The sequence below is a fragment of the Emys orbicularis genome, chromosome 5 (assembly GCF_028017835.1).
Source record: "Emys orbicularis isolate rEmyOrb1 chromosome 5, rEmyOrb1.hap1, whole genome shotgun sequence".
Taxonomy (NCBI): Eukaryota; Metazoa; Chordata; order Testudines; family Emydidae; genus Emys; species Emys orbicularis.
The window spans coordinates 20,527,490-20,554,185 of NC_088687.1; the positions used below are offsets into that span (position 1 = coordinate 20,527,490).

The 26,696-nt window shown below is 41.8% G+C and overlaps 1 protein-coding gene across 1 annotated transcript in view; it reads right to left on the bottom strand.

The window, feature by feature from the left end:
* The window catches only part of BMPR1B (bone morphogenetic protein receptor type 1B), a 105,625-nt gene that overhangs the window by 22,539 nt on the left and 56,390 nt on the right, over positions 1–26,696 (bottom strand). The window contains exon 2 of the mRNA XM_065404550.1: positions 13,262–13,421. Coding sequence (XP_065260622.1) covers positions 13,262–13,421 — 160 coding nt within the window. The remainder of the gene's footprint in view (positions 1–13,261; positions 13,422–26,696) is intronic.

The window sequence follows — 26,696 nt, forward strand, 5'->3', positions numbered from 1 at the left end:
AGGAAGGAAGACAACAACCCTTTTGGGTAACAACTCCCATGACTTCATTACTCAGTCTCAGGATAGGAATGATAGGATTGCCAAGAAAAGAGACTGAAAGGAATCCATTAGAGTACAATATTATATTAGACTACATTTTATTTGTTTACATGGCACCTTCGATTCAAAGCAATGAATAAGGGTAACTGAGGGACACAGTAACAAAACAATAAATTGCAATCAACTGAAAAACAAAAGAAGTCAACAATTGATGGTCTCTAATAAAGTCAATATACAAGAGGAGGAGAAAGAAAAGAATCATATTGTTAGAAGAGGTACTATTAAGAAGGGAAAGTGAAGCCACAGGAGGTTTTGGCATTCTAGTGACTTTCAACAGGACATAGACTCATAAATCACTTTTCAAAATGGGACATAGGCTCCTAAGTCACTTAAGTGCTTGTGAAAATTTTACTTTTGATGTAAAATGACAAAGCAAGTTAGATCATGGAAAGCAGAGGGTGAGAGAGCTCAAAAACGTTGAGGGATGGAAGAAATCATTCTTTTTGGAGACAGCAATAGAAGAATGTCTCACAAGCTTCAGACCATGATACAATGAATGAAGAATGTGGAATGAAATTAAAAGGGGAATGTTTTATTAGGAAAAATGAGATTTAAGAGGGAGAATTTTCAATGTAAAAGTTACCTTCACCCCTCGGAAAGCCTCCTAGAGATCTGGGCAAGAGAGTGGAAGAGAGAGTGTCTCCTAGAACTCCTGGAAGAGCTCTACTGTGGTGGTGAGGAACAGATCCTCACGGTCGAATATAATGCACTCTACATAGAGAGGAGTGCCTAGCACACTCCAGCTGCACAATTCAGCCATGTCAGAAATTAAAATCTTTCCATCATTAAAAACAATCTGAACAAGCATGTACCACATCTATTATGCTGTAGTTCACTGCATATTACATATAAGTATGCATGTATAACACAGATGATGAATACAGGGGGTCTCCTGTACACATTGGGGTTGTGTTCTTGAAAAGGGCAATGGATACCAAAATGACGTATACTGGGGAATTTTTCCCCATGAGAAATAATGGAATAAGAGGGGGATGCGTTCACAACTTCATCACATTCGCCTATGACAATGCTCTTTTCACGTAAACGGTGTACCTTTTTACACTGACAGGTTATACAGCACACATTTTACACACAAAACATTGAATAAAATAATGTAGAACCCTACTAACAGTGTTCAAACACATAGAACATTTTAATACAGTAAATACAGTACAGTAGTACAGTATAAAACAATGTCAATTATACTAAACTTAGATGGGGTAGCGGCTGGGTTTTCTTGGGCTGGCTTTTCGGTTGCAGAAGTCTTAAAAAAGGATTTTATTGACGTCTGCTCTCCTGCATGACTTTTTGAATGATAGCTCTCCCTGTAGCAAGCCACTGCATCACTGAGAGCCCTAGAGACTTTGGCAGACCGTTCACGAAAAGGATCACCACTCTGTATGATTTTTGTCATCTCATCTAGCAATCCAAAGAAACGGGACAGATACTTTGTCGTCAGAACCCTTGCTTTCTGCCCTACATCATCGTCGTCATTGGCCTTGCTTTCTTCAAATATCCGTTGTTGGTCCAGCTGTCCAGCTCAATCAGTTCCTCATTTGTCAGTTGCTCAGTGTGAGACTCCAACAACTCCTGTACATCATCTTCCTCCACCTCCTCAAAGCCAATATCCTTTGCCAACTTGACAATTTCTTGCTTGAGAGCAGAAATGGCATCAAATCCCATGAAGCTGTGGACAGCATCTGGCATTGCACAGTGCAAAACGCCGTTCATACATTGCAAAGTGACCTCTTCCCACGACGCGTCAATGTTTTCCACGCTATTCAAGATGTTGTAGGACTTCCAAAACTCCTTTACATTGGGCTTTCCTTCACCTGCCGTCTCCTTAATCAGCACGGAGAATGTCCTCCGTAGGTAATAAGCCTTGAACGTGGCCAATACACCCTGGTCCATAGGCTGCAGCAACAATGTGGTGCTGTGTGGCAAAAACAGGACATTGACGTTTGGGCAGAGGGCTTCATAGTCCAGTTCGTGGGCACTTGCGTTATCCAGCAGAAGGAGAATCTAAAAGGCCAAATTTTCCTTTTGACAGTAAGCCTTAAATTCAGGGACAGTATGGTCTACAAACGGAAAATATTGCGTGTCATCCAGGCCTTTCTGTTCGACTTCCAAATTACAGGGAGATGAGACTTGACGTAGCCCCTCATTGCTCTTGGGTTTTCACTGTGGTAGACAGGCAAGGACTTCAGCTTATAATCACCTTCTGCATTTCCCCCAAGCAGAAGGGTTAAGCGGTCTTTTAAGGCTTTGAATCCAGAAGCAGTCTTCTTGTCATGAGAAATATAAGTCTTCGTTGGCATCTTCTTCCACTAAAGGCCCATCTCGTTGACATTAAAAACTTGTTTTGGAGAGTAGCCACCTTCCGAAACGATTGTGTTTAGCTGTGTAGGAAACATTTCAGCTGCTTCTTCATCTGCACTAGCCACTTCTCCTGTGAGTTTTACATTATGTAGATTGGCATGCTTCTGAAATCTGTGGAATCACCCATGACTAGCATGGAAGGTCTCCTTTTCTGCTGTTGAGCTCTCTCCCTCTCTTTCCTTTCAATCGTTATACAGGCTTTTGGCCTTCTCCTGAATCAAGCTTAAACTCACAGGTGTTTTCTTTTCATGGAGGTCATCAATCCAATCAGCCAGCAAACATTCCATCTTCTCCATTGTACAGGGAGTCGTCAGATTCCACTTACGACGCTTTTCAATTGACTGCCCGTTTTGCCCTTACGACTCTTGTTTCGCCCTTATGATGAAAGCCGGCAGTGAGAACAGCACACATCACATGCTGAGCCTCAGCCAATCACTGATTTCACTGTTTGAGCTTTCTGATTGGCTCCTGGCCCCAGGCTCAGTCATGGCAATGGCTACCCAGCAACAAGCTACCCTGGCCGTGGAAGCCAATCAGACAAGCAACCCTCCCCCCCTTCCAGCTCCATTCTTTATAATGCAGTGCATCTGTGAATAGGGGCATATCCAACATGTACATCAGAGAAATTTACAAGGAGAAGAGGAGAACATCTGTCCGAACTTCCTTAAGATTGCAGAGAAACCTGCAGCCCAGACTTCAGCAAAGCCCCCAGCCAAGAGCCCTTCAAAAAGTTCTGGAAAGTCAAAGTGTATGTGGCTTTTATTTTAATGCTGTTTACCAAATAAATGCATTGATGTTGCTCCATTAGTCATCTATAATTCATTTAGTACAAAAATCTGGATTATTGTGGTGAAAATAGTGTATCAAGTCTTGGTTCAGGAACCAATCCCCCCTTTATACCATTGATTCCTACAGGAAAAGCGGTTTTGACTTACAACGTTTCGACTTACAACACAATTCTGAGGAACGAATTGTGTCGTAAGTCTGAGGATCCCTGTACTGCTGCTCTGTTTCGTTATCTTCATTGATGACAACTTCGTAGCACTTCTAGCACTTACATGAATTCGATTAGCACTCTTAAAAATTGAGTGTATCGTTGAAGCAGGCAAAACGAGAATATGAGCAACATCAGCTGCATGCTCACCTCTTTCAATACACTTTATAACATCCAATTTCACTTCTAATGTTACACTCTAACATTGCCTCTTAGACACAGGCCCACTTTTAACACTTTGAACGCATTTTACACTCATGATGGGTACAGGACAGTACTGTACTCAGGGCTGCCCCGCCTCTTCCCACCCCCGTCCATCCATGCCCTGCCTCTTCCCACCCAGTTCCGCCCTCTCCTCCGAGCGTCCCGTCCCCGCTCCTCCTCCTCCTCCCCCATACACCTCCTGAATGCCGCCTACCAGCTGATCACGGCAGGCAGGAGGCACTGGGAGGGAGAGGGATGAGTTGATGGCCCTGTGGGCCGCTGGCGGACGCAAGTAAAGTACTGCGCAATAGGGGAACATTTTCCAATTCACGCTCATCCTGATCCATGCAAACAACGGATATGTGGATCAGGACCAATGCGAACTGGAACATGTTCCCCTATTGATGAGCGACGGATATCTGAAACAATGGATAAGGGGGAGACGTATACCAGTGACCCCCTGTACATATAAAGCAGTATAAATTGAACTACTATTCATTCTCAATAGTGTAACATTTATGGATTATTAAATAAAATTACATTCACTTAAAAATTAAAAACATTCATTGTGTAAATGTAGAATTGAATTGGGTGTTGTAAAATGTAGCCATGTAAACCTCCTCCAGTGAGGCATCATGTTATCCTACAGTACAGAAAAGACATTACACAGATTTTGGATGTGATAATTCACAAGCAGAGATCTGGTATGTCATATTTTGGCTAGGGTGATTTTTTACAACCAGGTCAAATATCAGGGGGGGAAAAAAGGTTTATAGCAGAAATGCCGACAGATCCTGAACTAGAAGGTGCTGCTACAATTAACGATTACCATAATGACATAGGTGATCTTAATTGAGACCTTTACTAAATGTCAGAAGAGATGCACAGGGGCCTAAGAGCTTTGCAGCTGTTCAAGCAGATGTCCTTACTGGAGAAGAGCCATTTCTCATGAAAGATGCAACACCTTAGCTACCACACTTTGATTGTTGAAAATTTCCTTCCCAGGCTTCCATGGTAGCATGACATCAATATCTATTTTACTATTTCTCTCTCCCTCTCTTCTTTTAAAATAAAAAAACAAAAATGCTTTAAATACCCATCTACCACGGAAGGACTTTAAAAATACCAGGCATAATAAATCCTTAAGCGTCTTTCAATGAATATGCTAAGTAACTTGTGATGGCAAAAAAGATTTGGACAGATGAAATTATTCCCTCATTCATTTCCTACAACCTGCAGGTTGGTTAAATTCCCTGACTACTAAACCTGAAACCTCCTACTTTTCAGTACATTACCACCACCTTACTTTGGTCTGCAATGCAGCCTGTAGGATTTTATTTTTTTAAACTTCATCTCTTGTGCACATTTCTGAATACACTGGCAGCATAAATTATATTGCCCATATGGTCCCAATCAAATCAGCAAAACAACTTCTGCATTGGTTCTTAGTAATGATGGGGAAACTTCGATTACGGTTTGTATAGAAACCTGACCATTCAGATGCTTATGTGAAGCTCTACAGACTTTCCGTAGTTATGAAACTTCTTAAACTCTCAACGTGCATCTACTTCCTACATTTTGTCCTATCTATCACCCGAGGAATATGTTCATAAAAGCCAAGTTTAGCAGAACACTGTCCATAAACCAAAGAGCCACTGTAAATTTTTTCAACACAAACTCATTTTCTGGCAAAAAATATTGTGGTAACAGTAACATGAAACCCAGTTAGAAGAATTGTATTATACTCCTGCTGAGCCAAATTCAGCCTTCAGATGTGTATGCAACTAATTTGAAGTCAGTGGGAGCCATGCACTTGCAACAAAGCACAGAATCTGGCTCATAATGGGACAAATCCTCGGCCTGTGAAAGGACCACACAAGCCTCCAAGTCAGCAAAACTGATCCTATTCTGCTGTGTGGGGCACATCCCAGATGCCAAGAAGTCACAGAGGGACACTCTTCTTACCCCATCAGTGACGGCCCTCTCTACAGCACTGCACAGAAACATGTGAGGACACTCTGCAACATGGAATGGAGGATTCTCGCAACTCCCACAGAGAACCACTTTTTAAAGCTCATTTACTGTGTTAAGTACAGGGCTTATATCTACAGTTTCCAACCTGATGGTGACTCTGACATGGCAATACTACCAACCATTGAGACATCCCTCTGTATTTTTGCTTCTGTCTCTATCACCACATACAAAATTCACTTTAACAGGTGCTTGGGTTATTTACAAAAATGAATGGTCAAAATACAGATAATTTATATTCTAGTTTTTTGGTTGAAAAAACAAAGCACATTAAAACAAGTAATTTTCTGTGCACATATGCAAGATCTTAGGCTGAGCCAGTGAATACATTTGTATGCTGTACAATGTAGCTCCATTATTTTAACGTTGCAAAATGAAAAGACAAATGTAAAGTGAGTATTTTCTAATATGGAGTGTGTTCTTGGTTTAAGTAAATTCAATTTATTGTGGAAATCTCCCATTTTCTAGGGCTTCCTCTCTGAAGCTCATTGTGCTAGCTGGGACAGTACAAAGGGGTTCAGCAGAGATTGGAATATTATCAGTGATTATTTACTATAACATATATAGCAACAGAAAGGTACATGGGCCTACATTTTCAAAAAGTTATTAGTGATTTTGAATGACCAGCGTGAGACCTTAACAAGGCCTTAATTTCCAGAAAGTTTTGAGCACCTGCACTCTGAAAATCAGGCCCCATTAAGTGGCTCAAGTTGGCCACCTGAAATTTGCTAGACATCTTGGAAAATTTAGGCCATGATGCTTTTACAAAACACAAAGTAAGACAATTCCCATTCAAAACAGATTAAGGCAGCATGCAGAAAGAAGAACGTGGGAGTCATGAACTGTATTAATTTTGAGAGTACAGAGGAAAACTAGGCTTACCTCAACACAATACTATATTTGGATTGGGTTCACGGATGGAGGAGAAAGATTTACGCCAAGGTCTTGTTGTAATTGAGTCATTTAGCCCATGCTTAATATGGACCCCTGCTCTTCTCCCCCAAAGTATTTAAGGAGTTACACTTGACCTAGGCAGTGCTACATTTTAAACAATGGCAGAATATTCTTTTTTTGGAATAATATGAATAAAAATAGCTGAGTGATACAGCTTTCCCCTTCAAATCACAACAAAAGTTTGCTTTTCAACCACCATTCCAGAACATGGGTCCATGCTGATGACAGATTCTGCTCAATAATGATCCAAAGCAGTGCGGACTGATGCATGTTCATTTTCATTATCTGAGTCAGATGCCACCAGCAGAAGGTTGATTTTTTTTTTTAGTGGTTCAGTTTCTGTAGTTTCCACCTTGGAGTGTTGCTCTTTTAAGACTTCTGAAAGCATGCTCCACACCCCGTCCCTCTCTGATTTTGGAAGGCACGTATTGGAAGGCACGTTCTTCAATCTTGGGTCGAGTGATGTAGCTATCTTTAGAAATCTCACATTGGTACCTCTTTGCGTTTTGTCAAATCTGCAGTGAAAGTGTTCTTAAAACAAACAATGTCCTGGGTCATCATCCGAGACTGCTATAACATGAAATATATTGCAGAATGCGGGTAAAACAGAGCTGGGGGCATACAATTCTCCCCCAAGGAGTTCAGTCACAAATTTAATTAACACATTATTTTTTTAACGAGCGTCAACAGCATGGAAGCATGTCCTCTGGAATGGTGGCCGAAGCATGAAGGGGCATACAAATGTTTAGCATATCTGGCACATAAATGCCTTGCAATGCCGGCAACAAAAGTGCCATGAAAATGCCTGTTCTCACTTTCAGGAGACATTGTAAATAATAAGCAGGCAGCATTATATCCTGTAAATGTAAACAAACTTGTTTGTCTTCGCGATTGGCTGAATAAGAAGTAGAACTGAGTGGACTTGTAGGCTCTAAAGTTTTACACTGTTTTCTTTTTGAGTGCAGTTATGTAACAAAAAAAAAATCTACATTTGTAAGTTGCACTGTCTCGATAAAGCGACTGCACTACAGTACTTGTATGAGGTGAATTGAAAAATACTATTTCTTTTATCATTTTTAGAGTGCAAATATTTGTAATAAAAAATAATAATATAAAGTGAGCACTGTGCACTTTGTATTCTGTGTTGTAATTGAAATAAATATATTTGAAAATGCAGAAAAACATCCAAAATATTTAATGAATTTCACTTGGTATTCTATTGCTTAACTGTGCAATTAAAACTGCTATTAATCATGATTTATTTTTTGAGTTAATCGCGTGAGTTAACTGTGATTAATCGACAGCCCTACTTCTGACAAAAGGCAAAGGACCTTAATTTGGTATTTCAGCCTACTGCTGAAATCCTCTCCCCATACATTTGAAATTAGAGATACTCACAGCTCCATAGTTTGATAACAAAATGAGAATAAAATTGCTCGCATGTCCCATGCAAACATCCCCTCAGCTAGTTCTGGCAAAGCAATTTTATTCTCTATTACAATTGATAAACCAAAGTTAAGTGTTTTATCTACTTTAAAACACAGCTGTGTAGAAACACAATCAAAACAGATCATTAGGTAATATTTGAGAAACCAGGTGGAACTTGCTTTGCATGGCAGTCGGACAAAAGCTATGGGACAGACTTTTTAAAACTGCAGGAACATGTTTATGCATAGAAAATTGTATATATGACCATGCACCTAATCAGTGAATGTGATTACTCTGATTGCAGTTAAGTCCAATTTTTGTTTTGTATGCAACTACCCTATGGGTATGCATGACTGCAGTAACTGTGCATGCATTTTGCACGTGCAAATGCATCATTTCAATTTTTAAAATGAGGCTTACTTTGTCTTGAAACTAAGCAGCTCTGAAATTCTGTTTTGAAAACTTATTTTGAACCCCCACAGCAGAAAGAGGGTTAAAGTTTCAACAGGTTGTGAGTTAACCATCTTTACAAGTATAGACATATGAAGTTCTTACAAATACTTTCACCTCTTCCTGAGAAAGGTCCCTGTTAATCAATCAGTCTTCCAAACACCTGTGTGCTCAGCCACTGTCTCCCTCAGTTAGATTGACACTATTTGCATATCTTTTGTAATAATGTAAGGTAACAAGGATACACAATACCCATAGCCTTGAAAACCTATCGGACTCTAGGGAATTCATGCTGAAGCCCAAAGACAAACATGAAACTAAGCACCCTATTCTGTCTCTGAAATCTAGGTGCAAAACAATCATTTTCAAGACCAAATTACTAGTTAACTACATAATATAAAGGTGACCCTTGAAAATTTGCCAATTGCCTTAGATAACTAAGTCAATATTTGCAGTTGGATAACCCCATGGTTTAGAGTAATAAAGGTATTACCTACAGTAAGTATAGGCAAGTAGGAGAGGAATACTGTAGATAATGAGCTAACCCTAGCTATTTATTTTAGTTGTCAAGTGTTTAAAAGGGCCATCATTGTTGCTATAAATGACAGTAATCATTTTTTTAATGTTAAAATCATGCTAGCTTTAAGAGAAAATAATTAAGCGTGTTCTTAACTTATCTATAGGGCTAAAATATTGCTGAACATATGCTATATAAAATTGCCCATTGTTCACAGTACTATGGAATTGATGGATTTGATAAACACTTGCTTTTGGAATGTTGACTTGAAAAGGAAGTAATGCCTATATCATGTAGTCCCTGCAAAAAGTATAAGAAATACAATCCTGGAGGGGTTTCTAAGTGGACATAAGATGTCCTCATTTTTATATAAACATCCAGATGGATAACAGTACAGCTGGTTGGCAGTCAGTTGTGTCATACCACCCCAAGTAAATACCTGTCAAAGTGGACCAAAATTTTCTGGCAGAGAAGCAGGTTGCTTTTTTCAGAAGGAAATTCAATACTGTAGCTCACTGCAGTTGCTATAGGGCAGTGCTCTATATCTGAGTCTTAATTTGAATACACCTGGAAATGCTTTCTCACTGAACTTTCAGAAAAGCTGTTCCTTGACCCGTGAAAGGTCCCCTGCCTTTGGTAGTGTTCCAACAAGATGGGTCTCAAGCCTGAAATTTTGCTGGGCTCTGGCCAGCTGGTCTAATGAAATTTCACTTGCATTGTTGGGTTAGGAGTGACCTAGAATACACTGCTCCAACTCTGTGCACAATGAAATCTCATAACTTATGAGATCTGAAGGCAGCCAACAACCTAACAGACTGATAGGGTTGCTGAGAGACTGAGATGGATTTCATAAAAGATAGGAAGCCCTTTTGGTGATTAGGGGAGACAGAGTGGAGATAATTAACTGAACTACTGTAAGAAGATTTTACCAGAATCAGTTCACCTATACATCACACAAATACAGTGGCATCTCCTTCATTTGAACTCTGATAAGGAGAAACATCATTTATAGAGAAGCAGAATGAAAGTTCCTGATTGTTTTAAGGTATTGCAATGTGCAAGCAGCAATTCATATTACAGTGAAGGGTGAAAATTAAAGGTTCTATGGTGTGAGGGTCCCAAAGTAAGAGGGTGAAAATTAAAGGTTCTATGGTGTGAGGGTCCCAAAGTAAAAGGAGTCTAGTTTAGCAGGGTAGGCTCGGCCAAATCTCTTGAGAACTGGTTACAACACAGTCAGCTGACTGGTGACCTAGCAATCTCTCTCAGCTCTATCTCCTTCACCTGAGTATCCCTCCATCCAGATCTGAAGAAGGGCTCTGTGTAGCTTGAAAAGCATCTCTCTTTCACCAACAGAAGTTGGTCCAATAGGAGATATTACCTCACCCACCTCGTCTCTCTAATATCGCTCACTCACTCCTTCCCAACTTCAGAGGCTGGGCACCCTTCTCAATACAGAGGTCCCTTTGTATCTCTCTTCCTTAATTCTGAATTATGTACGGAAGACTTTAGAAAGAAAAAATATTAAAAAGTAACTGGACTCTGCAAATATAAGGAAAATCAGTGTCACCTGGAGCTCAGACATAGATTCTACAATCATGGGAGGTGTACAAATATTAAATCGTCATCCTTGAAAAGAGTCCTTTTATTTTATATTTGGAAAGAGGTACCTTTGAATTATATGTTTACTTTATTGCTGATAAATCATAGGGTATCTTTAAAAAGAAATATAGTATAAGAAATATGGTACAAACTTCCATTTTCCAGGTACTGGCTTAGCAATTTTTTCTTTTATGCCACTGCTCACTGTGAAATTAACAAGGAGTACAGTGTTCAGATGACATATGAAAGGGCAACTGGTGGGGGAAAATGAAAGCATTTTAGGGGTAGAAGGGTTGTGCTGGGCTGGAGGGAGAATAAGGTTTTGTGAGGTAAATTCCAGTTTAAACTAAACACCTGACACCCTAATTAAAACTGGAAATAAAGCTCCAGAGAGGTGTGACTCCAATAAGGATGATTTTGCGACTGGATGTTTAACAATGTGAGAATCATGTTAACAGAACATAAATTTAACATTAATTTCCCCTCTCATTTAGGCTGAAATGACATCATATTCTGGCATTTTACTTTTTTTTTTAACTGTTTGTAAGTGGTTAGCTTTAGGTACACATAGCTGAAAACAGCTACAGGTTATGATTTACTAAAGGGATATGTTTTAAAAGTGTGACATGGAAGGACTCTGAATAAACCCTGATGTTTGTGAGTGGGATTTGTGCTCATGGCTCCGGAGCACTATGTTAAAAATACATCCAAGGGCTGGTCTACACTGAAAACTTCCATCGGCATACCTGTGTCTCCCACAGGTGTGAAAATATCACACCCCGAGAGACGTAGCTATGATGACCTAACCCCTGGTGGAGGCAGTGCAAGGTCAACAGAAGGAACGATTCTTCCATCGACTGAGCAACCGCCTCTCAGAGACGAGGTAGATTAACTACGGGGACAGGAGAACCCCCTAGTGAGGGCCTAGACGGCAGTGCTGCAACTGTAGCGCTTTAGATGTAGATATCGTCTACACTAGAAAATTAGGCCGGTTTAACTATGTTTCTCGGGGGTGTAATAAATTCACACCCCTGAGCAGCGTTGTTAAGCTGACCTAAGTCCCCATGTAAACAGCACTAGATCGATGGAAGAATTCTTCTGTTGATCTAGCTGCTGCCTCTTAGGGAAATGGGTTACCTATAGTGACAGGAGAACCCCTTCCATTGAGATAGGTAGTGCCTACTCTGAAATGCGACAGCGGCATATCTGCTGCCACTGTAGTGTTTTAAGTATAGACGAACCCTCAGAAACTTCACATTACACTGCTAATGAGTGTGAGCTTGGTGGCAGGTTCTGTTTCTAGCGCATGGGGATGCTCACACCAGCCAATTGAATGTTTCCAAAGTGGACACCTTTGTATTTTCTTATTTTCTAATCAGCTGCAACTTTTTAGCTACTGCTTTACAAGTCCTCTGCTGTGAAAGCTGGCATGTGTAAAAACAGTGGCTCTCCTTAGACATGAACAGGAAATGGCTGATTCACACAGCAGAGAACCTGCAAACTCGTAGCCAAGTGTGGAGTTTTAAACCTTAAAACAAAATACCATGCAATAGAGATTAAATGCTGCTTCATCGAGACAGAGCGCTAAGACTTGGAGGAGGAGCTGAAAGGGGACAGAAAAATACTATCCAAGGCTCTTATCAAAGCTTTGGCACTTTTAAATTTGACAAGTCTTGAAACTGCAGGCTGTGCAGAATAGTGTTGAACTGAGAAGCAACTGTTTTTAAAACACCCCCTCCAAATCTCTATCAACAGCTTGAACAACCTTGGAGATTCCTCCCATCCTGTTCTTTTATAACACTTTGCCTTGAAACGTAGTCCAGTAGTATTAAAATATCAGACTCCCTGTAACCTCATCAGATTGAACTGCATACCCAACTGGAATGTCCAGTCACAGTAATATACCTATGTCCCAGTTCTATAGTTATTGCATACCCAATACTCCACTGGACTTCGATGAGAGCATAAACACTGTAGGAACTTAACATTAAATAGCAAAATCTTCAGTATTCCACATTCCTTACAGAAGCAGAACTGAGTTCCACATATACAGGGAAAAGAGAATAACAGAGTTGAAATTCACCACACCAATCTGAGAGCAGCATTTTCCCCTCATGTTGCTACAAGAAAGGCTAATCACATATACATCTCAGGCTACATTGTGCCATTATTTAGCCACTAACCACCACTAACCCTCCAAAGAGGCAATGCATTACACTACTCCAGGAGAAGCACAATTTCTTTAACGCTGGTCCTTATGCACAGGGGAAGAGCAATTTGCTCCATCCATACTAAGCTATGGCTTGTACTTTTTAATAACTTTTTGTTCAACTATGTTTCATATGCAAATTATTAAGATAAGTATTGGCCTAAATTTTCAAACTTGAATGCATCAAGTTAAGCTCCTAAAATCTATATTTAGGCACCTACACAAAAATGGTCTGATTTATAGAGCGCCCACCACTCCCATTTAATTTTACACTGATTGTATTAAAGGTGCCTAAACAGATTGAGATGCCTAACTTGAGGCACCCAAGTTTTAAAATGTTGATTATTGTACATAACCTTCCCCCCAAAATATCTGAAATACTACTTGTCCCATCAACCTGCAGGTGCTGTCGACTGAGTCCTCTGGACAGTGGTGATTGCAGTGACACTGCAGTGGCTTCTGGGGAGGAGCAGGTGCCGTACTCTCACCATCTTCCTTTCTGTTCTCCAAGTTCAACTGTCCAGAACTCCGCAAATACGGTTTGTCTAGACCATTGGCTACAAAAGAAAGAAGAAATGTAAGTTTCCAGGTGAGGGGGGGTGTGAAAGACTGAACAAGTCTTAATTTTTTTTTCTTACTCGCAAAAATTTTAGACAGTTCTTGGTTTTGTATTGGAGATTAAAGTGCAGTTTTAAGATGACTCTAAAAATGTAATTGTGGGGTTTTATATTTATTGTGCCTCAATGATTCCATATCAAATTTGCTAATTGTATAAATTTTCTAACTGCCATCCATACAACCTCAAGTGGGGGCTGAGAATCAAACCGTTCCCCCCGCCTCCTCCCCCCGCTTTGGTGCATCATTACCGGTACCAGATTCTGTAAGACAAATTCTGTACTTGGTTACACCACTACCTTCAGTGGAATTGCACAGTTGTAACAGAGGGCAAGGTTTGCTCCCGTAATTTTAGTAATAGTTTATTGATTGTGAGTGGATGGAATAGAATCCAGCTCCCTCTCCCAAATTTATGTTGCCTCTTCAATTAAAAAAAAACCTGCTAAAAACAACTTATTTTTGTCACCAAAAGCAAGGAAATATTACTTTAAATATACATAGTCTAGTCTATTAAGTAAGAAAATGCCAGTTTTTATATAGTAACTATAGAGTAGGAATGCACTTTAGGATGAACAATTCCAAACCTTACAGAGGTTATTAATCCCTTCTCAAACCAGCAAGCATGAGGTGATTTAGGGCTCTGTCTTTCTGGAAGTGGGGGGAGTTTCAAAGGATTTTCTCTTTTTCAGTACTACTCACGCAGCACTTAAAACTAACATATACTTAGAATTTCAGGCTCAAGGACAAAAAAATTAGCTCGGCATTAAAACCAGCATTGGTAGTTTCTTACTTTTAATTTTCTCCCTCCTCCCCCGCCTGTAATCTCTTTCAAGTGTCATCTGGAGCCAACTCTCTCAACCTGTGGAGCTTAGACAGCATCTGGATAAACCCCCCACATTCTTGTCTTACTTTTTTATTTACAATCTTTAAAAACCATTTGCATACTTTTGATTCCCGGTCTGTTTCTCCAGATCCAACCAAACACTTTTTCTCATGCCTCCAGCAGGCCTGCAGGGAATGAGCATAGTTTCCTCTGCAGTGACTATTCCTTACCACTTTGGGTAGCCCTGATGCAACTGAGGACAGGACAGGGAGACTAGCTTTCCTCCTCTGCTCCCTCCACTGTTGTGGAGTTGCTGGGCAGAAAAAAACTGAGGAGGAAGCAGAGGAGGGGTGGCAGAAAGCAGCTGCCTCAGCACTTTAATGGCGAGGAGGTGATAGGGATAGAATGGGATGGCAGAGGCTGGAGGGGTAAAAGGCTAAAGGGACAGGAACCATAGGGCTATCCTCCTCAACCTTTTCCCCCGTTAGGCCCAGTCTCCTCCTGGGACTCACAGGGCGCTTTCAGGTTTCAGACTGGATCAATCTCTCTGCACCTGGCTAAACTCTGCACACAGAGCTTATCTTTCCCATCTGAATGAAACCTGTCCAGATAACAGCTACGATGGCTGTACAAGCTTTAGTGTTCTCCTCATTCATTAATGGGTGATATAAATGAACATAATCTTCAGCAAACTGGGAAAAAGGGTTCTGAGCTCATAAGCTTTGATAAAAGTGTGACCTGATGGTGAAATGCCTGAGAACCACTGATCTAGAGAGAAAACTTAGATTTGGGGAGACTATAGCCCTCCCATTCCAATTTCACCTCAACGGACTATGGCAGAAAATATCAAACTATCCCCATCATGAAAAACATTTGAATACAACCACCAATGTAATGCATGTGAAATATAAACAAAAGCCCACAGAATGTACATTAAAAGGCACATGGAATATACATTAATGGCCTGATCTTGGAAGGTGCTCAATAGCCTCATGTCCCACTGAACCCCATGAGAGCTTTGAGTACTCAGCACTGCTGAAAGTCAAACGAAAGCTCATTGTGAAGTATCCATAACATAAAACATTTGCATTTGGTGCACAATACACCTGGCTTCCCCAGAGTCCCGTAGCTGCTTTTTTTTTTTTTTTTTTTTTTAATCTTAGCAAAATCAGAAATTAAAACCAATTTACACAAGGAATTCACTGCATCTGATGTATTTTCTACTTTCCCGTAGCTATGATTAATATTAAGTATTTTCTTTTTTAAATAAATTATATTTGCATTATGATCTGCTTCTATTTCTCTAAAAGTGTCATTTGTATTTATCATATTTTAAATCCAGCCTATATGCAACAAATTAACATCAATAAATGTTCCCTTTGTGGGTCACTGGAACACAGATTTTTAAACTAAGTCCTCTTTCAACAAGCAGTCACAAAGCAGGTTTTCTGACTATATTACATTGTTATTTGTGGATAAGAACTGAACTTTTAAAATGTTCCAGTCAAATATTTTCAGACAGCTGGCTCATGGGGCAGGAAATCTAAATAAAAATATTAATAGTAATACTGAGTGAAAACACTAGGCTCTGGTTTAATCATGACATTTTCTGGATTTATCTACTAGCCAGCCAGAGCTTTTCTATGGCAAAAATTACAAAATGGTAACATCCTAAGTCTAACATAAATAATGGGTCTGGAACAATTAAATATCATAGTATGTCTCTGAAGCTATCAAATTTAGACAAGTAAATGCCTTCTTCACTATAAATGCAACCTGATGTCTTTCCTTTTCTCACAAATATCAGAAGACAATCCACTGGGCAGAGACTGATGTGCAGACAGCAATACAGTGTGACATCAGTCAATTTTGATCTAGAACAACTACTCTCAGTGAATCCAGCAACTACCTAATGAATTAATTTAGGTCTCAAGAAATATAACACAAGACTTCTAACTTTTCTAAATCCTGCACTTGCCCATTCACTTACTAAATTATTTTTCAATTTCATTGTTATAAAATGTCTATTTTTATTAAAATATGAAAAATCACATAATACCTATACTGCATGCACTGTAGAATGATTACATCTGAACAGACCAAAATTACAGCACTGAAATGACTGTTTTATGGGAAAGGGAAATTGTTAACTGCTAACTCACTGTACTTTACAGTCAGTCATCAGATAAAAGAATTCCCACCCTTTTTTTTGCGTGTGGCAAATAATCAGCTATGACAATGCAGCTCTTAAAGGAAGCTGTAATAAAGTATGCCTCAACACAGCCTGATATACTGCATAAAAAAGTAAAAAGGTAACAGTAAAACCACAGTATTGCTGATGAGATGTTATTGGTGATGATCATATACTGAAGAAGAAAAACCGAATGACGAACAGGCTTCCATCATCCTATACTCACTGTTGTCAAAAAACTGAAAAAAGGTCAGGTTAAGTACCGCACATTTTTATTAAAAAACTGAGTAAATTAAATTTGGTATGAAGAAAAATAATCCTCCCTTTCAATAATATGATGCAGTATTATGAAGACCAAAGTTAAGGTTGTAATGCATTTTACTTGACAATTAATTTAATTTGGTATACTTCTGATGGAATATTGATATGCTGGAATGTCAGTGGAAATGTAATATGTTTGGGATTATGTTGTATGACATTTTGTTTTCTAGGCTTATTTGGCTGTGCTGTTCACAAGTTCTTGCAGTCCTTACTCAGGCAAAATTCCTACTGAAGTCATCAATTTTGGATTTCTCTCTCTTTGCATAGATCAAATTTTATCAAAAAAAGTCATGACACAAATATTGTTTGTGGTGTTGTAGCTGTGTTGGTCCCAGGATATGAGACAGATGGGGGGGGGTGAGGTAATATCTTTTATTGGCCCAGCTTCTGTTGGTGGAAGGGACAAGCTTTCGAGCTGCACAGAACTCTCTCAAATCTGGAGAAGGTAACCAGAGTGTCACAGCTAAATACAAGATGGGACAGATTGTTAGTCATAAGATATTTACACCTGTTGTAGGAAATCACTTAAGATGAAGTGGCATTTAACACCTCTTCAGTCATAGGACAAAGGAGGGTTAGTAGGCAACAAGGTATGTTACAAATTGTTGTCATGAGGCAGAAAACCAGCATCTCTGTGAAGTCAATGGCTTTTAAGGTACAGCAAAATTACGAATTTAAATTCCCAGACTCGTCTTTTGAAGGTGCTGTGCAGGTTCCTCTGAGGATGAGGACTGAAAGGTCAGATATGGAATGATTGCTTTATGAAGTGTTTGCCCATGGGTGATCAGGTGTTTCTGTGAGTTCATCCGAGAGCATAGTGATTTGTCTGATTTCACCCATAGAGTTGTTGTTGGGGCATTTGATGCACTGTATGAGGTACACCACATGTTGTGATAGGCATCTGTAGGACCCATGGATCTTGAAAGGCATGTTGTGGTGTATTGATCATTGTAGCAGTGGAGATGTCTCTGTAGGTTTTGCATTGTTATTCTGGAAGTGATGATCTGTGGCAACAGAAGTGAGCTACCACGACTGAGAGTACCCTTGGTGCTGTTGCAAGGCCAAAGGGGAGCACACTGTGCTGACAGTGATTCATACCTATAGTGAACCTCAGGCATCTTCTGTCTGAGGGATGGATGTCTATGTGGAAATAGGCATCCTTCATATCAAGAGCTGTGAACTAGTAGTTTTTGTTCAGTGAGGGAATTACTTAAGTCATGGTGACCGTCCTGAATCTCCATCTGTGGATAAAGACATTGAGCTGTCTGAGATCTAAGATGGGTCTCCATCTTCCCTTCTTTTTGAGGATGAGGAAATATTTTGAGTGAAAACCCTTTCCCCAGCGTTAAAGAGGCACTGGATCTGTGGCTCCCTGGTGAAGGAGGGATTCTATTTTGTGAATGAGCAACCCTCTCATGAGAGTGGTCCCTGAAAAGGGATGGGGAATGGAGTTTTGGAAGGGGAAGGGAGAGGAACTCTATGGTGTTGCCAATATGAACCATGTTGAGAACCCATTTGTCTATTTCAGAGTGGTAGCCGTGTTAGTGTGTATCAGCAAAAACAACGAAGAGTTGCTCAGGTATAGATCTTGCCTACTTCCAACTTAAACTGAATTGGCTCATTAGCACTGACCCCCCACTTGGTAAGGCAACTCCCATCTTTTCATATGCTGTGTATTTATACCTCCCTACTGTCTGTTCCACTCCATGCATCTGATGAAGTGGGTTTTAGCCTACAAAAGCTTATGCCCAAATAAATTTGTTAGTCTCTAAAGTGCCAAAAGGACTCCTCATTTGTCTATTATCATTTTCCAAGCTTGGGAGAAATGAGCTAGATGGGCACCAAATTGTGTATTAAAATTTTGAGTAAAGGGACACAAAATCTGGAATGATTCGCAGATCTCTAAGGCCCAGTCAAAAGTGTTCACTAGCAGGAGGCTGAGGTTGGAAAGAGGAAGACGGGGGGAATATTGTACTTGCTCCATTGCACCCTCTGTTATTTCAGTGGTGGCTCATAGCCCCTCAGATGATTAAGCGTTGCAGTGCTGGTCATTGTTTATATCGTTGGGGCCTGTGGAATTTACTCCTTGGTGCTCAGGTATAGATCTCCAGTGAGTGGAGGGTTGTCCTTGAGTCCTTCAATGAGTGTAACGAATCATTCGACTTCACACTGAACTGATTGGAGGATTTGCCCTTTGAAGGGAGCACGGTACACTGGACTTCCCTGGGGAATCCAGAGGACTGAAGCTGTAACACTGTAGGCACGCCAATAGTCTTCACCATCCATCAGGTGTCCGTGATATCTCCATCCATTGCAGGTTGGAGGGATGATATGGCAATCCGTTCACCTTCCTCAATAAGTGCTTGGAACTGCGCTCTATTCTCCTGTGGGAGATTGTCAGTGAATTCCATGAATATGGAATAATTAACAAAATCGTATTTAGACATTAATACTCTGACAATTTGCTATGTGGCACCACAGGCTGGTTGAAGTAAAAATATTCCAAACAGATCCAAATGTTTACCTTCCTTATCAGGAGGGGTGGATGTTGCTATCTTCTTTCAGTGACTGCTTGGACTATTAAGGAGTTTGGGACAAGGTGTATAAATAAATTCTGATCCTGTTGCTGGTACAAAGTATTTCTTTTCTATCCCTTTTGGATTCTAAGATGGCTTCATTAATGGGGAGTGTCACCCTGACACTCCACAGAATGCTGAGGAATTTGGAGTGTCTCTTGCATTTTCTCCATGTGTCAGTGATCTTCCTTAACAGGTCTTGGAATTACTTGCAAATACTTGCAGAGAAGGCAAGGCCATACAATCGCTCATCAGAACTATCTGTCTGTTCTTCTCATCCATTTATTCCTGAGGGGGTTCAGGTTCCTCTACTCAATGGGATTGTACCAACTCAGGATAACACATCTACAGGTACCAAGGTCCCCAATAATGCTAGTCACAGAAGCTGAGTAATGGATGAGGCAGCCCCTATAGCATGGGGTACCACTGGTCCCAAGAGGGGTATGTTGTCTTATAAAAATGGGAGAGAACCCAATAGACTCTGGATCCTCTATCTGGGCAAACGTCCTGCCTTGGCAGAGGTAGTGATACTCTCTCACTAATGTCAGATCCATCCAAGGAGCAAAAAGTTGGTTCCAATTCCACAGCCAGTGCCATTGGTACCATGAATCTTGAGATATCATGGCTAGTGGAAGATACTGGAAAGTAACTCTCTCTTTCACATCCTCCCTGGACTGGGGGTGTTATGATCTCTCTTGTGAGGACTGGATCCAAGAGGATGGCAGACTCCAGATCTGGGAGGAGGAGGATATCCTCAGTAGCAATGTATTTCTACCCAGCCATGGTGAGGTGCGGAGGTTCTGTCCTTTCATAGCAGTAGAGTTGGCTTGGTTAGAGTTCTCTATCTTGATGATTCCTTATTGCAGTGCACCAATGCCACCGATGTAGGAGGCACTTGCTGCTTTTCTTTTGTCGGTACCGTGGATGGTCCCACTTGTGCAGATGGTGTTGGTCTTGGAGCACTTTTGCTTTTTGGAGCTGGAAGATTGGTACCGTGCCCCTTGTGTGCTCATGAGCCTCCTATTCCAGGGTGCAGAGTCTCACCTGACTTTGATGGTGTCAGGGAAGAGGTTTTCTTCTTGGAGGTGGACCAGGAGGGGGATTTTTCTTATCTCTTATGAAAATGTTTTCTACCCTCTCAATGTTCCCGTGTGGAGGACTCTTCGGCTCTACTCCTATCATCCCCAGAATCAAAAGTCACCGTGCTCGGAAGCATGCTTCTCAGTGCCTCTGTCCATTGCATAGGAGTGTCTGCCCAACCGACTCAGAATGGGGCACCATCCACAAGAAATCTTTGGAGCCTATAGTCATGGGCTTGGTGAGTTCTGCTAGCAAAGGATCAACCATTGTTGCACTTAGAACAGATGTTAGTTTCTCTGAGGGAATAGAGGCACTTTAGGTAGTTGTTGCTGACCGGGAAGGGCAGGGTACAGTAGAGAGAGAGTTTCTGAATCCCAGGATCTTGGGCACACTAGTCACACTGTATTGGGTGAGGGGACGGACCCTCAAGCCCCAAACTTATCCTGACTAGCTAAATACTAAGAAACTATCTAAAACTATCTACAAAGTAGCAAAAAAGGGACTATTCACAATGATTTACAGTAACTCCTTGCTTAATGTTGTAGTTATGTTCCTGAAAAATGCAACTTTAAGCGAAACGATGTTAAGCGAATCCAATTTCCCCATAAGAATTAATGCAAAATGGGGGGGTTAGGTTCCAGGGAAATTTTTTCACCAGACAAAAAACTATATATTATATAGCTATATACACAGTATACATTTTAAGCAATTTAAAACTGTTCACAGCTATGCTGATTGTGAAGCTTGGATGAGGTGGTGAAGTTAGAGGGTGGAAGAGGGAGGGATATTTCCCAGGGAATGCCTTGCTGCTAAATGATGAACTAGCAATCGGCTGAGCCTTAAGGGTTAACACATTGTTGTTAATGTAGTCTCTCACACAAGGCAGCATGAACACGAGGGAGGGGAGACAGCATAGCAGACAGAGACAGACACACACCTTGTGTGTGTGGGGGAGAGAGAGAGATGCATACTGCCCCTTTAAGTAAGCTGACCCACTCTTAAGTGCATTGTCTTTTTAAGTGGATCAGGAAGTTGAGACAGCAGCTGCTGCCCCAAGCTCTCTATGTCTCTCTCTGTCGGTGTCCCCTCCCTGCTCTATATGGAGAAGGGGTAAGTGGGGGGGGCAGGAGCGGGGGGAGGTGGACACCCTGACATTAGCCCTCCCACTTCCCCCCCTGCACAGCAAGCAGGAGACTCTGGGAGAAGCTCCAAGGCAGAGGGCAGGAGCAGCACATGGCAGTGGGGGGAGGGACAGCTGAACTGCCCGCAATTGATAGCCTGCAATTGCTAGCCTGCTGGGCAGCTGCAGCACAAGGAACTTAGGGGAGCGGGAAGCTGATAGGGGGGCTGCCGGTCCACCCTGGTTACAAGCCCTCACCTGCTAGCTGCAACGGGCTGCTCTTCCTGCAAGCAGTGGACAAAGCAGACAGCTGCCAAACGACGTTAGAAGGGAGCATTGCACAACTTTAAACGAGCATGTTCCCTAATTGATCAGCAATGAAACAACGTTAACCGGGACGACTTTAAGTGAGGAGTTACTGTACATGTAAAATGTTGAAGAAGGTAGCAAATGCTGCAGACATGGAAAGCCACCGTCTCAGACCATGAGCACTAGAAATGAACTGGAGACGCAGCTGGCCTGCAACGCCCCTTATGCCCTCAGTTTGGAGGAAGAGGAGGAAAAGTGCACAGGCACAGACCTATGGACACAGCTAGCAAAAGTCTTCCGATCTCAGTAGCATGGAGCGCATGTGAACCACTGTGGAATAGCTCTAGAGACCATCACTTGAAGAAGAAGCTGTAGTTATTTCTATTTTCAAGCTGCAAAACCTGATGCCTTTCCCTATGTGTTGGCAGGTCACATAGCAAATTCTGAATGCCACTATCTCCAGATTAAATAAATATCACTGCAAGCAGAGTCCTGAAAACTGTTCTGAACACCAGCAAGCGAAGAAAATATAGACAAGAAACAATGCAACCCAATGCTCTTGCTACTAAACTATGCTTTGATATTTGATCTTAAGGAAACATCAAAGATTGCAACGAGCACATCACAGCATTTTACTGATTATCATTTCAGATGATGATATACCAATTGGCAGATGCGTTAAGACAATGACATTTGAGAGTAAAAATAATACAGGACCTTGAACCTCTGCTCTTATTACATACAACTGATAAATCATCATAGCTCCTTTTCCCTATTCCAATTAAAAAGTGACCCAGGACTATCTCACTAGTATCCAGGAGAAAATACTAACTACAAAATCAAAATATCAACTGGATTTTTTCCCAAAAAAGCAGAGACTATATCTGCATATTAAAATATAATTATGACATGTATGTGCCAAGCTTACAAAACACTGCGCCGACAAGTGCCACTGCCCTTCCAACTAATTTTGTTTTAGCTGTTCATGGCTAGAACTAAAATACAGTATCAGTTCAGACTGCACCGCAGAGTAACAAGGCCTTTTTGAACCAGATTTATATTTGATACATTTCTTTTTCAGTTCCATGACATGAGTTGTTTCGTCTCCCCTCTCCTAAGGACATATTTTCAAATGAATCCCAAGCCAGCTGCAAATTCATGCATGCAGAATTTAAATACACGCTACATTAGTTGACACAAATTGTGTCCTCTGTGAGGGCAAGTGATTATACACATACAGTGGTGAGTTGGAGCCGGTTCCCACCGGTTCGCAGGAACCGGTTGTTAAATTTAGAAGCCCTTTTAGAACCGGTTGTTCCAGGACAACCGGTTCTAAAAGGGCTTTTAAATTTAACAAAAGCTCAGGCAGCTGTCCACCCCATCCCCGGCCCCAGCTCACTTCCCCCTCCTCCCCTGAACGCTCCGCCCCCATTCTCCTCCCCCTCCCCTGCTTCGCACGAATCAGATGTTCGCGGGAAGCCTGAAACAAGCAGCAGGCAGGTAAGCTGGGGAGGGGGGTGCAAGGAGGGCTCCAGGGAGGCGCGGCCCAGTCCGGTTCCGGCCGAGCTGCTCCCTCCGGCCTGGCCCCCTGGCCCTGGCCCCCGCCGAGCGCCGCAGCCCGGTCCCGGCCCTGGCCTGGCTCGGTCCCTGCAGCGCCGGCCCCGGGCCCGGCCGAGCGGCTCCGGCCCGGCCCGGCTTGGGTCCCGCGGCGCTGCTCCGGGTCCCGGCCGAGCGGCTCCGGCCCAGCCCGGCTTGGGACCCGCGGCGCTGGTCCCGGTACCAGCCGATCGGCCCTGGCCGAGTGCACCCAGACCCGGACCCAGCCGAGTGGCTCCAGGCAGCGCGGTAAGGTAGCAGGGAGGGGGTGTTGGAAGAGGGCAGGGAAGTTCGGGGGCTTGTGGGCAGGTGGATAGGGGTCAGGCGGTCAGAGGGCAGGGAACAGGGGGATTGAATGGGGGCAAGGGTCCCGGGGGGCCATCAGGAATGCGAGGAGGGGTTGGATGGGGCGGCAGGGGGCAGTCAAGGGACAGGGAAGGGGGGTGGATGGGGCAGGGGTCCCGGGGGGGGGGGCCTCAAGGAACATGGGGGATTGGATGGGGCAGGAGTCCAGGGGGGGACACGACCTCCTCGTGGGGTGAGGAGGAGGGAACCTGTTGTTAATATTTTGGCAGCTCATCACTGTACACATACACTTGACATTACAAATGTACAGGACATTTTTGAAATTCGGCTCTCTGATTAATTCATCCTGAATCTTTCCACAACCCCCTATTCGCCGACAGTCTCACTGCCCCTTCCCGTGGTGACTGAGGTTACAGGTACACTACAGAACTTACGGGGACGCAGCTTCACCAATGCAGCTGTGCCTCTGTAGCACTGCTAGTGCAGACATTCTAAGCTCTCCCGTCTACTTAATTACTGCAGGCCGCGCACGCAGTGGTAGCTATGTTGGCAGGAGAAGCACTGTCCACACCGGCACTTAGCTGAGTTTAATGTATGTCACACTGGGGGTGTGTGGGGGGGTGGGGGGGTGGCTTACTCACACCCCTAGCAACATAACTTATACCGACTTAAGCTGTAAGTGTACATAGCGTGAGTTGGGTGGGTGGATCAGTTCATCTGGCCAGAAAACACCAACACAGTTTGATGAGTTTCAGAGTAGCAGCCGTGTTAGTCTGTATCCGCAAAAAGAACAGGAGTACTTGTGGCACCTTATGCTCAAATAAATTTGTTAGTCTCTAAGGTGCCACAAGTACTCCTGTTCTTTTTACAGTGTGATGAGTTATTTGATGGCAAAGTGATACCCAACGTCCAAAAATCTCATGGACTTCAGCGATGCGCTGAAATTTCCATATGTTGCTGAATTAGCTGCTCAACCATTTGCAAGAATTTTAACTTCTCTGAGGCAAATGCCACCCTGCCAAGTCACCAGGCCAACTAGCAAGTTAGTGTTTTAAGTAACTGAATAACTAACAGTATAAATTAGTGTACTGTTTACCTGCCAAAATGGGGAGTGAATTGAACTGACTACAGCTCCTCTTGGGCTAACCACACACATGCTGAACAGAGATGCTGCTTTTTGACATGCAATAAAAGTCTCATTCTCTTACTACCTCCTACTGTAACCATCCTCTGAACTGAGTATGTGGAAACAGCAAGCAAGGAAAAGAATCTTTAACTACACCTTTACCTCGATATAACGCTGTCATCGGGAGCCAAAAAAATCTTACCGCGTTATAGGTGAAACCGCGTTATATTGAACTTGCTTTGATCCACCGGAGTGTGCAGCCCCCCCCCCCCCCCCGAGCGCTGCTTTACCGCGTTATATCTGAATTCGTGTTATATCGGGTCATGTTATATCGAGGTAGAAGTGTAGTCAGTGAGTGCTGAGGTACAAAACGTATCTGGCTGAAAAGATGGGTGAATTCAAGAGCAAGTGTCACTGACTTTCTCCGTTTGACAGGAAGCTACTACACATCATGTTTCAACTCTGGGGAAAGCTGCTCTATTACACACCAAAATTAATTGCACACATGAAACAACAATCATCAATTTTGACCACAGACAGCAGGGGTATAATTTGCTAAAAGTATTCAAGCAGCCTAAAAGCATTTCTGTGTTTGAAAACCATAGTGCATCTGTTCAGTTCGGCTATGCTGGAGTGGAAACACATTCACAGCCCTGCATCTTCTGACAATAACATCAAGGAATCAACTGGCCCTTCTGGCAGACTGCCATGGTTTGGGTTCTGGCTTTATTCAGTGGAAGACGCTGTATCAACTATCTGCTTCCCAGATTATTTTTTTTTAAATTAATGCAAGCAAGTCTTTTGAGGTATAGAGTATAGCAGCATTTTCACCCCCTGATATTAAGAAAAAGAAAGCAAGTTACGCAGGGATTAAAAACTTCTAACCAAAAATCAGTCCAGACACAATGAAACTCTACAAATCTTGATAGATGCCTACTTGACTTCGTGCAAAAGTAAATCCTAGGACTGCGCAGCAAAAGTCAGGTCTGAATGTTCTATGTTCATGCTGACTCCCCATTCTGCTGTATTTACATGAGTAGATCTTTCACGGATATCAATTCAGTCTCTCACTTCATTAAAAAAAATTAAAATAGCCTGGTCTTTTTCACTTTGGTTTTAATCAATTCCTACTAAGAGTCATACTTTGAAATGTTATGAAATAACACTTGTTATCAGTGTTCTACGCACATCTTGCATCTTTACACATATTGGAAGAGAGCAGAATATCAGAGTCAAGGTGTGCATAGCACACTCAGATGAGCCTCACTATTTCATTGATTAAAACACAATCGAAAGCCAGGAGATGTGTGTTCAACTCATCTCTGCCACTGACTCACTGGGTAACTAAGAGCACTCTGTCCCTCAGTTTCCATATCTGGAACATGGGAATAAAGAAGTTTTACTTAATCTTTGTAAGGACTTTGAGGCTTATGGATAAAAAGCAATTTGTAAGTTTTGAGTAAGTTTCCTATAATTAGTACTACTACTTAAAAAAGATCATAAACACAAGTTATAAGACTGGTCTATTTTCATTATCCAGCCAAACAGAAATACAAAATAAAAACAGCTTACAGGGAGAAAAAATAAATAAAATTGCAAAATTATCTAAAGTTTAAATAATTTATAGTATTATTATGAAACAGGTTAGCTAATTTTTTTAATATTTATTTTATTTTCCAGACATATCCCCTTCTCCTCACATACATTATAATGATAATGTTCCTTTAAAATAGAAACCATTGTTAAATTCACCTGTTACTATGGCTAAA